The sequence below is a fragment of the Malania oleifera genome, chromosome 4 (genome assembly GCF_029873635.1).
Source record: "Malania oleifera isolate guangnan ecotype guangnan chromosome 4, ASM2987363v1, whole genome shotgun sequence".
Classification (NCBI taxonomy): domain Eukaryota; kingdom Viridiplantae; phylum Streptophyta; class Magnoliopsida; order Santalales; family Ximeniaceae; genus Malania; species Malania oleifera.
In genome coordinates, this window is record NC_080420.1 from 107273823 (window position 1) to 107287529 (window position 13707).

The 13707-nt window shown below is 35.3% G+C and overlaps 1 protein-coding gene across 4 annotated transcripts in view; it reads right to left on the reverse strand.

Moving 5' to 3' along the window:
• Positions 1-13707, reverse strand: part of LOC131154318 (uncharacterized) — a 126522-nt gene that overhangs the window by 56512 nt on the left and 56303 nt on the right. For all 4 annotated transcript variants that reach the window (XM_058107011.1, XM_058107014.1, XM_058107012.1 and 1 more), the window contains exons 22-29: positions 11213-11299; positions 10914-11100; positions 7719-7762; positions 7499-7630; positions 7266-7394; positions 7129-7181; positions 6985-7033; positions 4769-4827 (exon numbers count right to left, since the gene is read on the reverse strand). In XM_058107011.1, the coding sequence (XP_057962994.1) occupies positions 4769-4827; positions 6985-7033; positions 7129-7181; positions 7266-7394; positions 7499-7630; positions 7719-7762; positions 10914-11100; positions 11213-11299 (740 nt within the window). The remainder of the gene's footprint in view (positions 1-4768; positions 4828-6984; positions 7034-7128; positions 7182-7265; positions 7395-7498; positions 7631-7718; positions 7763-10913; positions 11101-11212; positions 11300-13707) is intronic.

The window sequence follows — 13707 nt, forward strand, 5'->3', positions numbered from 1 at the left end:
AATATAAAAGGCAGGGAGAACAAAGGAGCCTTAGGAAAGATAACTAAATATGGAATTTTACCACCAAGGACAAAGGATGGCATTTTATTCATGACAAAGCAACCTGTAAGCACAACATCACTCCAAAAAACTTTTGGGACTTTGATTTCATACAATAGGGTACAAGAAACTTCAAGAATAAGTCTTTTTTTCCATTATGCAACTCCATTTTGTTGTGGAGCATGGGCACAAGAGGGCTGATGGATCACACCAGAATTAGTCATATAGGGAGTGAATTGGGTACTGAAGTACTCCTCAACATTATCACTTTGAAGCATCATGACTAACATATCAAATTGAATCTTTATTTGAGAACAGAAAGTAAAAAAGATAGTAAACAACTTAGAATGATTTTTCATTGAATATAACCAAGTCATCTTGGAGTAGTCATTAACAAATGTAACAAAGTACAAAAACCCCAACTTCGACATGACATGACTAGGACCCCGAATATTGGAATGGACTAGCATGAAAAGATTAACCACCCATTTGTCGACCTGGGAAGCAAGGGGAACACAATGATGTTTTCCCAATTGAAAAGATTCACACTCAAGATTAGACACAAAAATCAATGTCGGAACTAGTTGTTTCAATTTGTCCAAGTATAGATGACCAAGGCAACAATGGATTTGAAGTGGTGTAGCAGCGGCTGTGTAGGCAATGGAAGGAGAAAGTGACTCAAAGTTGTAAAGCCCATGAGCCTCACACCCTGTGCCAATTGTTTTCCTCATCTTCAAATCCTAAATAACCTCAGAATCAGGAAAGAAAGTGACATAATAATTTAGTGACTTTGTAAGATTACTATCTGACATGAGATTGGAAGGACATTTAGGATTAGATAAAACAGAAGAAAAGAGAGATGGAAGGAGTAGTATTTACTATTCCTATCCCCTTAACAACAATCTGACCCATTAGCAAAGGTAACTTGAGGTAGATTTTTAGGATAATAGAGGGCAAAAAAGAAGTTGGTTGTATATGTTATATGGTTAGCGACAGCAAAATCAATAACAGAACGACTAGTGGGAGAGATACCAAATGACATACAAGCTGTAGGATTACCCTTCAGAGCAAAAGATGCAATATGATGAGATGCTTGTTGGGATGTTTGATATTGTAGGAACCTTGAATACTCTTCCACCGAGATAGTTATAGTCAAGGTCTTAAATTTCAATATCGACTCAAATTTCAAAGCTCTAGAAATGGTTAATAGACTCAATAATATAAGTTTTACAACTAATATTTTACATGTTAAATACATCAATGTCGTGTATGAGGTGGAAAAGTTATAATCTAATTTGTGTATCGAATTTATTTGTAAGATAATGTGCATTAAACATATTTATTTAATACAAATAAAATTCCTAAATCATTTAAATATTATTTATTATACAAATAATGATAATTTGGAAATGAATGGTTGGATAAAAAATGTTGTTGTAAGTTTATTTTTTCATAGAATTTCAAAAGCCCTTGTAATAATCTTTTTGTTTCAATAAAAAAAAATAGATTAAGAAAGAAATTTCACTTCACTCCTAAATCTCTCATTTGAATTTCGAAGAAATTTCATTTTATACTTAAAATTTCGATTAAGTCTTACTAAAATTTTGATCTCGGTAAATTTCGGATGGTTCGTTGAAATTTTGATGGAAATTATGTAAAACAGAAATCAACTGCCATTTCTATTTCAAAGGTGACGGAAATTGAAAATTTTGGAAATTTTGTGGAAATTTAAGACCATGGTTATAGACTTATAGCATGCTGTTCACCTGAATAAAAGCTTGACGATGGAAACACACTTTTGGGATTTGAGGACGCCATCCCAACACACCCACAACCTCGGTAAAGCAGCAAATCAGAAATACATAGTGAAACAAAATGCTCTTGGGATTCCAAAAACGTGAACTTCCAGGCCAACTGAACCAAACACAAACAAGTCAACCACTGATCCAACCACGAACAAATCACCAACAACTAGACATTGCACTGCCACAACTCTAAAAATCAATGTATAAATGCTGCCACTGCTCCAAGAGATTTAGAAACAGCCCCAAGAAACAACCACACAGCTCTAACAGTACGAAACAGCCTCTATACAGTAGAAAGTCTCAGGTAAACAGCGAACAACATCCTGCTGAAATTCATGGACACCATCCCAATGCACAACTTCGACAACCAGAGCAAACCACAAGCACACAATGAATCAAGAACACAGCAATTCCACTGTTTCAGGCCTCAATGAACTCTATAAGCATTGACCAACAGCTTCAGGCATTAGCAAGCAATAATTCCCGGAATTGTGCAAACGAGCAACTAAAAAGGTGATATCTTTGGACAAAAATGGTGACAAACAACTTGGTATTATGGCATGAGGAAGGATTCAAGACATTTGGGAGGAAATCGGAGCAAAACGACTGCCCAAAAGTGTCTCATGTGCTGGAACATGGGGTCGGCACTGCCGGATTTCCACCGGTGCATGGGATTGGCACTGCCAGCTTCCAGCCGGAGCGTGGGGGATCCTCTGGCTGTGAAATTCTGAGGGCTGGCAGATCAGCAGGTTCTGTGGCTTGCAATGTGGTTAGTTTTGCAAAATATGAGGTATTTCTTGAGGTTTTGAAGAGGACAGCAGCATCCAGGATTTTCCTAGTGATTGCAGCTTTTACCGGCAACTGCTGAACCTGCACCTGGATTTTGGTGATGCGGACAACTCTTCTACAGCAGCAGGTTGTGAACAATTCTGATGTTTTGAGTTTGATTTAGTGGCAGTCATGCATTTAGGGTTTAGGTCAAACCTTGCTCTGATACCATGTCGAATAATTGAGTAAAATGTCAGACCTTCCAACAATGATAGGTCTCTCCCCATATTTATAATATATGTCACATACAATATCAATGACCATAATAGTCTAACTAACTCGCAGTTACTAACATAACTATAACACATAATAATAATGCTAAATGACTAAATAACCATTAACACTTACAACAACACTTTACTAAATAAACTTTATTTGTATAATAAAACTTAATTGATTTATGAATTTCATTTATATTAACCGATATCCTTAATAAACATTGTATTACAAATATGTTTAATACAAATATTAGTTGACAACTATTCCACCTCATACACAACATAGATATGTTAAATTTGAAATATATTAGTTCTAAAACTCACATTATTATGTCTAACAACCATTTCTAGAATTTCATAAATTAATTCCATACTAACTACTAACTTCCATCATTTTTTCAAATCCAACTCCAAATTAACATTGAAATAAAAATTGCCATAAAAACTTCTCTACTTTTGGAGCTTCAAAATTCTATTCTTAGTCAAAATTTAAGACCTTGGCTTTAACATTATCAAACTTCTGCTGAGCGTCAACTGTTAAAAGGATGGACATCCCATATTTCTTGCTAGTTTCATCGCTAACTCCCATTCCACCAAGCATTCTGATAGTTGAACTTTTATTGCACAACAGATTTCGACTTCTACGCAGCCCCTCCAGCATTCCTCTCCAAACCGCCCACAAGCATAAATCAAATGAACTTTTCCATTCGCATCAAGAAACTTACCTTTGCATGCAGATCTAACTGCCACCCAATAACCAAACCTCCTATATTTCCTCCTGCTACAATTAAGTTGATCCAACCAAACAAAAATCAAGGATAAGCAGTTGCAGATCTACCACGTCGCCGCCAATGAAACCCTAATCGAATAATACCATGACAAATCCTTTAAAACAAATAAATGGAACCCCTTCCCCCAATCTCCTCTAATCTCCTTTCGATTTGACTATTTTGTGAAGATTTCTCTCAGACATTCCATTTCAGCAGTCACAGATCACATGAGAAATGGGAATGATTAGTAAGAATAGAAAAGACAAGAGGTAAGAGAGAGAAAAGAAAGAAATGGACTATAGGGTGCTTGATATTTTGTATGTATCCTAATTCATCTAAAACTGTCACATCTCACTTATGTCATGTGGATCGAGAGATTCTTATATGCCATAGGCATGCATATCTGGTCATTGGTCACCAATGAACCAAGTTTTAAAGTTGGTTTTGGAGTTTTCAAAGGGCAATTAGATTACCAATTCTAGCCCACCTCAACTGACCTTCTCTCTATATGGACTCATACTGCTTTGTATTCAAAACATAATACAAGTAGGAATACGAGTAGGAACTGTACTTTGTACAGCTTCCCTCGTGGGAGTGGAATACTTCCTGTTTTATGTAGGAAAACAGTTCCACTAAATTAGGGGGATTCCCTCTTACTACTCCAATCAGTACCACCCTTGGATAATTCAAGAGAAGAAATGGCCCTAGATAAGCTAATACATTGGCAACTCAAGTAGTTGGATAATGCTTCTTGAGTCCAACAAAATTGAGCACATTTTTTTCCTTCATCAATCAAGAAAGGGAAGAAGCATTCGAGCCAATTACAAATATAATCCCCCCCCCCCCCCTGGGTAGGTCTTAATGGCTATCATCATAAGCAGTGTAGAAGGGCAAGCAGGAATTTTTTTTTTCTACCTTTTAATTCTTCCAGCAATGTGGGCATTTGCATTCAGGAGAATTTACAAAGCATCATAATTTAGTAATTTAACATCCAGGTGCATGCATTAAAGATGATGGCCAGGACTTGCAAAAGTACAGTCTGCTAAAATAAAAGAGTGGAATAAAATAAATGCAATATTATTGAAAATTAATGAGGTGAAAATCTTACACATGAAGGCAGTCAGAGGGAATAGTGGAAAGCCCATCATTCATAATGACACGCAGGCTCTACAGGTACAAAAAAATAAATAAATCAAATCAATTCACACTATTTTTAAGATAAAACGTGCAATTGAAAATATAACATCCAGTTCACAAAGCTCCCACGATATCAGGGGGGACGGGAGGGCATAATGTAGAGTCTTACCTCCATGCTTGGAGAAGACTGTTCGCACTTGGACCACTTACCTTACACTTTTGATGTAACAACTTTACCATTGGGTCAAAAAAATTCCTCACATTGTCTTTATGATACATAAAAGTTTTATTTTATTTTATTTATTACGGCAGGGGGAGGGGCAAGGGTTGGGAGCACAGATACAAAGAGAACTTCAATGACAGAAATAGCAAGCATCAGGTGTAAAATAGCATATAAAAACTATATAGCGTTAACAAATTACTACCACATTTATTGTGGGAAATGGGAATCGTATTCAATTTTGGAAAAACAACTGGGTTTCCTCATTTGTATAGCTCATCCTCTCAGCATAATGGAGTTATTTCTTCCTTTTTTATTTTAATGGGGGATGAATTTTCTTGGGACTTTCATTTGTGTAGACCCCTTAATGAAAGGGAGCTGTTGGAGCTCTCTTCTTTGTTGCGGTTGTTGGAGGGTAGCTGTCCTTCCATGAGGACGGACTATTGGTCATGGGTTCTTGATTCTTCAAGGGGAGTACTCCTGCAAGTCTCTGTTTTGAGTGGTCGATCCAAGAAAATCTCTCTCTTCTGCTTCATTGTTCTATTTGGAAGGACAAAGTATCATCTCAGGTTAACGCTTTTATTTGGTTAGAGAGTTAATACGAACAGTCTGTCATAGAGTAGAAGGCCTTTTGGAGGCTTTATCTCCTAAAGCTTGTTCTTTATCTTTTGAAAGATGAGAATTTACTTCTCACCTGTTTCTTCATTGTTCATTTTCTAGGAGAGCCACGAACAAAATATCTGGAATATTTAGAGAGAATTGGGTCTGTCAAGAGTCGGTAGAGGATTGTTAATCATTTCTTGTAAAGGTTTTGGAAGGTGTAGACAGTTCTGCATTACACAGGGGTGGGTTTTTTTCTGTCTTATGGGGCATAGGAACGCTTGTATCTTCTCGTGGAAAAGGATGTCTTGCTCTATGCCCTGGGAAAGGATTCACTATACGGCATCATTGTGGGCATTTGCAGCTGGTTGTTTCAAAGGGCCAACTTTTTTTTATCTTCAGCCTGAATGAATGGCATTACTGTTTTTATGTTTCCTCTATTCTTTTTTTTTTATTTTTTATTTTTCTCTTCTAAGAAGACTACTTTAAGATTTTAGTGGTATTTTATCTTCTCTTAAATTAAATTTCTTCTTTTTCCATCCAAAAAGAGATTACTGGCAATCAAAACAGCCCTGCCACGTGAATCACACAATGCTGCACAACCATGACTGGATACAAGACATGACCAGAGATAAAGGCACAGCTAAAAAGCCTTTCAAATTGCTCTATTAATATTTGGTAGAAGGCCTGGTACTGACGTAGAATTAAAATGATGTAAATAAAAAGCAACAAAGACAAGATTGTGGTATGTGTGTGAATGTATGAATATGCATTGAGTTATGTTCAACACAAAACACAACTTGCTATACAGGTTTTGTATCAGCTACTTTACTAACTGAATTTTTTTTTTATATGTGTTTAGTGTGTCCATGCAGAAGAACCATAAAAATTTAGAAAACATAAAAAATAAGAAATGTGCAGCAACAATCTTAACAAAAATCCCTAATATTTTCTAGTTCTGTCCATATTCTATGTAAAGGTGGCATCAGTTTCATTTGATCTACCTCATTTTTTTTGTGTCCTCCTAAGTCCTATCTCATTCTCTTTTGCTTGCAAGCTAGTGTCATTAGATTAGATGCTTCAGTAAAATGGCATCACATGAGGCCAAATGCACAGCTTAGTCGTAGGACAAGCCCTTTTATACACAACCTCACTTTTCCCACCCACCAAGGCCGTGCAGGGTGTCCCCAAGAACCCAAAAACCGACAGACCACTCATGGTGCTCATTTTTCAGAGCTCTACATATCCTTCCCCCTAACAGGCTAATACACGCACACAGACTCGCACACTCACCCATACTTGCATATGCAGACACAACTTTTATATTTAACTAAAGGATTGAAATAATAGTTTTTTCAATTTCTAACCTGGAATCCCAGTGTGATGAGTTCCTTTTCTGATGCATCAGCAACAGACCTTAATAAAATGAGAGTAAAGAACAGTTTACACTGCAAGAATGGTGTATGAGCACCACAGAGAATAGAAAGCAATTACGCTGGCAAAAGACAAACCTTAGCATTTCAAGAATATCTGGCCAGCTGTAATGCAACTTGTCCCCATGCCTCTAGGAAAAAGGATAGGAACAAGAGAAAAAATCACAAAAGGAAATGATATTAAGACTGAATATTGCTTAGATGTATACAATTACCTCTAAAACATGTAGTAGAATTTTCAGAGCTCCAGTGCGAACATCACTATTCTGAATAGTAAAATAGAGGACTCGTAAAGGAGATATGACAGCACATTCAAGTGATCTCAGCTCCGTATCCATAGTACCCTTCGAGAAAGAGACGCATACACACACAGAATGAGGTCTGGCGTCAATCCACAGCTTTAAAAAAAAAAACACAGCCACCAACCTAAAATAATGACAATGCCTACCTCGTGAGGTGTGCCATGAAGTGTCGATGATGCATGCCTCTGAAACTGATCCAAACCAAGAACAGCACAAATTGATTGATCTAATGCATCAAGTGCCATAATTCGTAACTGCTGATTAGAATTATCGGCAAGCTGCAAAACATTCTTATACGTCAAAAATAGTTTAAAAGATACAAGCATGATAAACTATAATAAAATAATATTTGTAAATTGTAATCACCTCAAGGAAATGACCAACAACTTGATCCCACAATGGTTCGACTCCTGTACAGCATAAACCAAATTAAAAATAGAAAAACTGATTCAAGCTAAACCACGCACATTCAAGTATAAATGCTGTACTCACTTGTGAATCTGCAAACAGTATTTCAAATCTATATCACTGGCTGTTCATTAAAAAAAATGAAAAAGAAAAAAAAAATTGATTGTGTGTTCTGGAGCATCTGGAAATTTTACACCAGACCTCTCTTCGGTATATCTTTTTTACTGTGTCCTCTGGCACAGTTTCCTGCAGCTGGGTGGAACCCCTTGGTGCCCATTTAATACAATATATCTTGCCTATAAGAAAAGCAGAGAAACACATGCAATGGCATGTTATGGCATGTTGGTGGCAGTGAATAGCTGAAATTTTTTAAAAAGCTGCTATGGCATGTTGGTGGCAGTGAATAGCATTATCTTAAGACAAGCTGTAAGCGAATACGCCAGCAGTGCCTAACATTAGAAAGCTATAAAAAATTAAAGAATGAAAAAAAAAAATATTAAAGTAGGCCGAATAATGAACTAAACCAATTTCACTTAATCTTCAAGAACTAAAGAGACAGACTAGGCCACTATAGTCCACAGTAAGCACCATTGGGTGTCCTGAACAACTGAATATTGACTATCTAAATTGGATCAAAGCTTCAACATTTGAGAACTAAATCCAATTCAATACTCTTATGAGCAATTACATGAGAGATTCAACACCTAAAAAGAGAATTTAAACAATAAAATTTAAACAAACTTCATAACACAAATATTTTCTTACAGAAGAATTGGTTTCGCTCAACTTCAGTTCTCATACTGGAATCCAAATCATATGTGAATGACAACTAAATGGGCAGAAAATACTAGAGGGTAAGGAAAAAAGAATATAGGCTATGTGGAATAAAGAAGAGGAGAGGGAATGGAAAGAAAACAGAGAAGCAATGGAGTTTCTAAAATTTCAATCCTGGTGCTGGCTCCAATAGCTTACAAGAGATACTTACAGACGCAAACCAAAAGAAAATTTCAATTTCAAGAGGAAAGGACAATCCCTAAAATTAAGCCAAAATCTTATTTCATATAAATTCTTTTACATTGTGCCCAAATACCTAAACTTATGACTGTCCATAGTCTTAAATTTCCACAAAATTGTCCAAATTTATGTCAAAATTTCCCATTTTGATCACCCTCAAAATTGAATTGGCGGTCAATTTCCATATTACAAAATATCCATCGAAATTTCTATGAATCGTCCAAAATTTGTTGAAATCTCAAAAGTTCAGAGAAATTTGTCTAAATTTTATCAATTGAATGAAATTTCCATGAGATTCAAATTTGAGATTCAAATCCAAAGTTTCGTCTCTCTTATTTTATCTCATTTTTATTCAGACTAAAAATTATTGTCAGGGCTTATGAAAAATTTAATTTTGATATTAACAACAACATTTTATTTAAACATTTCTGTCAAAATTATATGTGTTTGTTAATTATCACAATGGATTTCATCATCTCCTCATTCTGTGCTTGCTCCAACATCCCACCTATGCCTTCTGTTAGTTATCCTATTCCTTCTAGCCAGCCCAAAGCTCATATGTTATAATGAAGAAAGATGGTTTATTCAATCAGTTGCCAAATTATCCTTACATATCCTAGCCTTGTCAAGGACCAAATTTTACAGGAACCTCCTGTAATAGGTCACCCTCCTCCTTCAAAATCTCAACTCATCACTTCCTTCATACAGCCTCAACAGGACCTCAATCTGGTCATTACAACATCTCACTGTTGCCATAGGAATAATCTAATCTTTTTTTTTTTTTTTTGGATAGAACAAGAAGATATATTCGTTGAAAGCAAAAGAACATACAAATAGGAAAAAAATCCTCCTATAAAAAGAAGAAACCAAACATGCTCAATATGAGAAAAGGGGATTAATGCCATCACAGCATATCTCAATATACTCATGGTAGACCTAGATTTTACTATTTTCAATTAAACTGAAATGGAGTCCCAACATAATTTTACAACTTCTTAGACATTGTAATGTGAATAGTCTTCATGTAATTATGTTATTTGGTATCAATGTGAGACATACATTTTCAAATTGCACAAATTTTTCAAGATATTACACATGTTAATTGCATAAACACAGATTCAAGACCTGCCTACTTCCCTAGAATCACTCCAATTCCGTTCCATTCAACTATGACACATTCTACAACTGTATGGGGCAACATTTCATCACCCTTTGATTGACTGAATCTAAAAATTCGAAAGGACTATTCTGGCAATTATTTGAAGCACTTTGAATAATTACATTTTAATCTCTGCCCACATTAATCTAAATATTTCAGCATTCATTTGCAATTGGAAGATACCTTTTTTTACAAATTTTACACACTCCACAGCGAACAGTCATCCCACTCTCCAAGCCCAAAATGCAAACATGCAGCTTCTTGTACTCACTACTATCTTACCCACTTTACCACTTAGTGCTTCAAACTTTTGTCTACCTCATAAAAACCCAATTTTATACAACCATCTCTGCCCATATTATCAGCACTTCCCTCTGATCATGCTTTAGAATGCATACGCAGCAGTCATAATTATATTCACCACCGTCGGTAAGACCTCCATTAATGTTATTCCATCTCGCATTCTATTAACAGCCACAGAAATATATCTCAGCAATGCCTATCCACAACCTATTTATGCCTTGACCAGACACCTGAAAGGATTCTTTTACCAATTTTTTTGTCTTAAATATGCACACCCTGGACATCTAAATATTCAATCAAGATACTCGTACAAAAAATGGCACTTATAACACTATAAACCTGCAACACTCAGCAAATAAGGTCATTATTGATGGAATAAGAAGCAAAACCATTCATAAAATAGAAAAATATTATGAGTTCAACAACATTAATTTTCTTAAATTTACATTAAATGAACCTAAGGATACTGCACAATAGATGTTTGTTAGAAAAAGAAGCTAAGAACAACATGTTCAATACAAACCACTCAAAACAAGTAATGTCCATGCAGAATAACACAATCATAATTTTAGCAAATGCAGTTGAAGTAATAAAGGCTCATTTTTCTGCTAATTTTTTTTTAAAAAAAATGTTATAGTCAACGAAGAAAATAAACTGAACTCCTTTATAATACATACTGTGAAGATTATTGACAAGGATGGATATCATTCTTTCCACTGAAAAGCTAATGCTTCCAATCTTTTGACTTGATGCCTGTCCAAAACCATTTGAAGTTCCAGGCAAACACTGATGTGACAACTGGTGCAGAGCAGACAGAAGTGATTTTACTGCAGATATGTGCATCAAAGCTGAGCTCTCAAACAGCTTCTCAAACAGAGAAAGATCGTGGGTTAGAAAAAGGTAGATAAAAATACTTCTCAAAAGAAAAGGAAGAAAAAGAATGAAAATAATAAAGTTCAAATGTTTCTTAGCTCACCTGAGAATTCAAAGAAGAGAGGATATTGAAGTCACTATATTGGCCAGATGATTCCCTTGTAAGCTTCAGCACAGCTGTGGAGACCTCCTAAAGACATCAAGTTGCTAAAGACTAAATTATCATTCCCAAACTAAAGCAAACATTTTTCTTGATGCTCTTAATAGATGTATAATATAACCAACTTTTAGTCAGGAAAACACTCAATCCCCAGGAAAATAAAATGCAAGTGCTTCAGAACTTTCAGATTCTTTTTCTAAATCATAATATAAGCTTCTAAAAAAACAACATAATCAAAGAAACAACCGAAAAATCAACATTAAATCTGTATATTTAACAGTGATATGGCCCCAGTCACTAACTGGAACAAAAACACATTGAAGAAAGTAGAATACTTAGATTGCCATAAAATTTTAACAGAACATCAACTCCCTAAGAATTGAAACTGATGGAAATACATGCTTGACAAGGATATCCTTAGTTGCTATCTTTGCAATCAACCTATAGCCAAAATACAATAGTTTTGCTGCTAAGAAGTATTTTGGGACCACCAAACAATGGCATATTGCCCACCAAAACTCCCATTATTCAGCACAGGTATGACTTCCATACAGCAAGAACAGGTCAACCACAATGCTCAGCATGGTAGGCAAGACCAAAGGAGGCATAACTCTGGAAAAACATAGAGGCAATTGCAATCATCCAAAATAAATTGCCCATGCCTCATAACACACACATTTTGCATCAATGTTTAAAAAGCTCATGCCTAATAACCCGCACACTTTGATTGTAGGCTCAATCAAGGCTCGCCTCAAGAAGAGGCATGCCCAAAACGCTTTGAGGCTCACTCTAAAATATAAAATCCCTAAACAGCCAACGCATTATATCCTGAGATGTACACATTTATACAGAAGGAGGCTTACGCATTATGCGTGTTTGAATCTCAATTTAGATTTGGTTAGAAAGTTCTAACCACATGTTTATAACAAAATGAATGTCCTAATATGAGTTAATATATTTTTTTAAGATAATAAAAGAAGGTATATTAGATTGAGAAAGAGAAGTTATAACCTAAGGGGACAAGAGGTCTACCTGAAAAAATAAAAAACAGAAACAAAACAAATAATAATAATAATTATTATTATTATTATTATTATTATGAAAATTAAAAAATAACAAATAAAGAATAACTAAAAAGTACTCCTAACCAAGAAAACCCCTTTTCAATCCCTTTCCATCATAATTCACTGGGCACTTTAAATTTGCAAGCTCCCTCTGACCCTTCTTCGCCTTGTACTTACCCCACAAAGCGCACTTCAATTCCACCAGCATTACACATTTTTAAATCCAATTTATCCATTATATCCTGGGCTTCTACATCCTTCCTAGAAATCACCTCCACTGGTGTATCATTTACTGCAGTTAATTATAAAAAAACAAAAAAATGGCAGCCCGGTGCACAAAGCTCCTGCATATGCGGAGTCTGGGGAATGGGCAGACCACAATGGGTCTATCATACTCAACCTTACCTTGCATTTTTTCAAGAGGTTGTTTCCACGCCTCAAACCCGTGACCTCGAGGTCACACGGCGACAACCTTACCGTTCACCTAAGCTCTCCTTCCAACCCATTATTCTCAAAAATAGGAACCCCCTCCAATCTTTCCAACGGGGCAGGATGCACATATGATAGGTCCCTGAGAACATCACAGAAATCATGAACATATCCATATTGCTCAGGAATCTCAGCTATAAGCAAACCACCATCACAGTCAATTAATATTAAGCTCTTGAACCTCAACCTTTCCAAAATAATTGAGGTTTGCATTTTAGATCATGAAAATAATTTGAACTTTGTAATATATAGCTATCTCTTGTCCCAATTTACATAATGAATTCAAGTTAGCAATTTTTGAACAGCCAACAAATAATTTGCAAATTATATTTGATTTTTTTTTTTACATTATATTTGTGATTTTTTCTTTATTTCCAAAATACACAATTTATTTACATATTTTTATAAAAATTATAAAATACTCAAAAGGCGTACACCCCAAAGCCTTAAGGCTTGCGTCTTCGCTTTAAAAACATTGGTCAAACTATCTCCAGGCATGAATTTTAATTAATGAATTCAAGTTAATATTTTTTGAATGGCCAACAGATAGTTTACATATTATACTTGAATCTTTTAATTTTATCTGTAATTTTTGAATTTTTTTTATTTTTAAAGATATATGTAACTTATTTACATATTTTTTATCGACAAAGCAAAATTTGTGAAACTTTATGCCCCCACACTGTAAGGCTTACCCCTTGCCTCATAAGGGTTAAAACACCTTGCCTTAGGCCTTCACCTTTAAAACATTTTTTGTACAATCTACACACAAATGGGACAAGAAATAGATCCAAATGAACAAGCCTAATTTTTATTTTGGGAAACTCAGTAAATCTTAAATTTTTATTTTTATTTTTATTTTTATTTTGCTTTTAGGGCAAACCT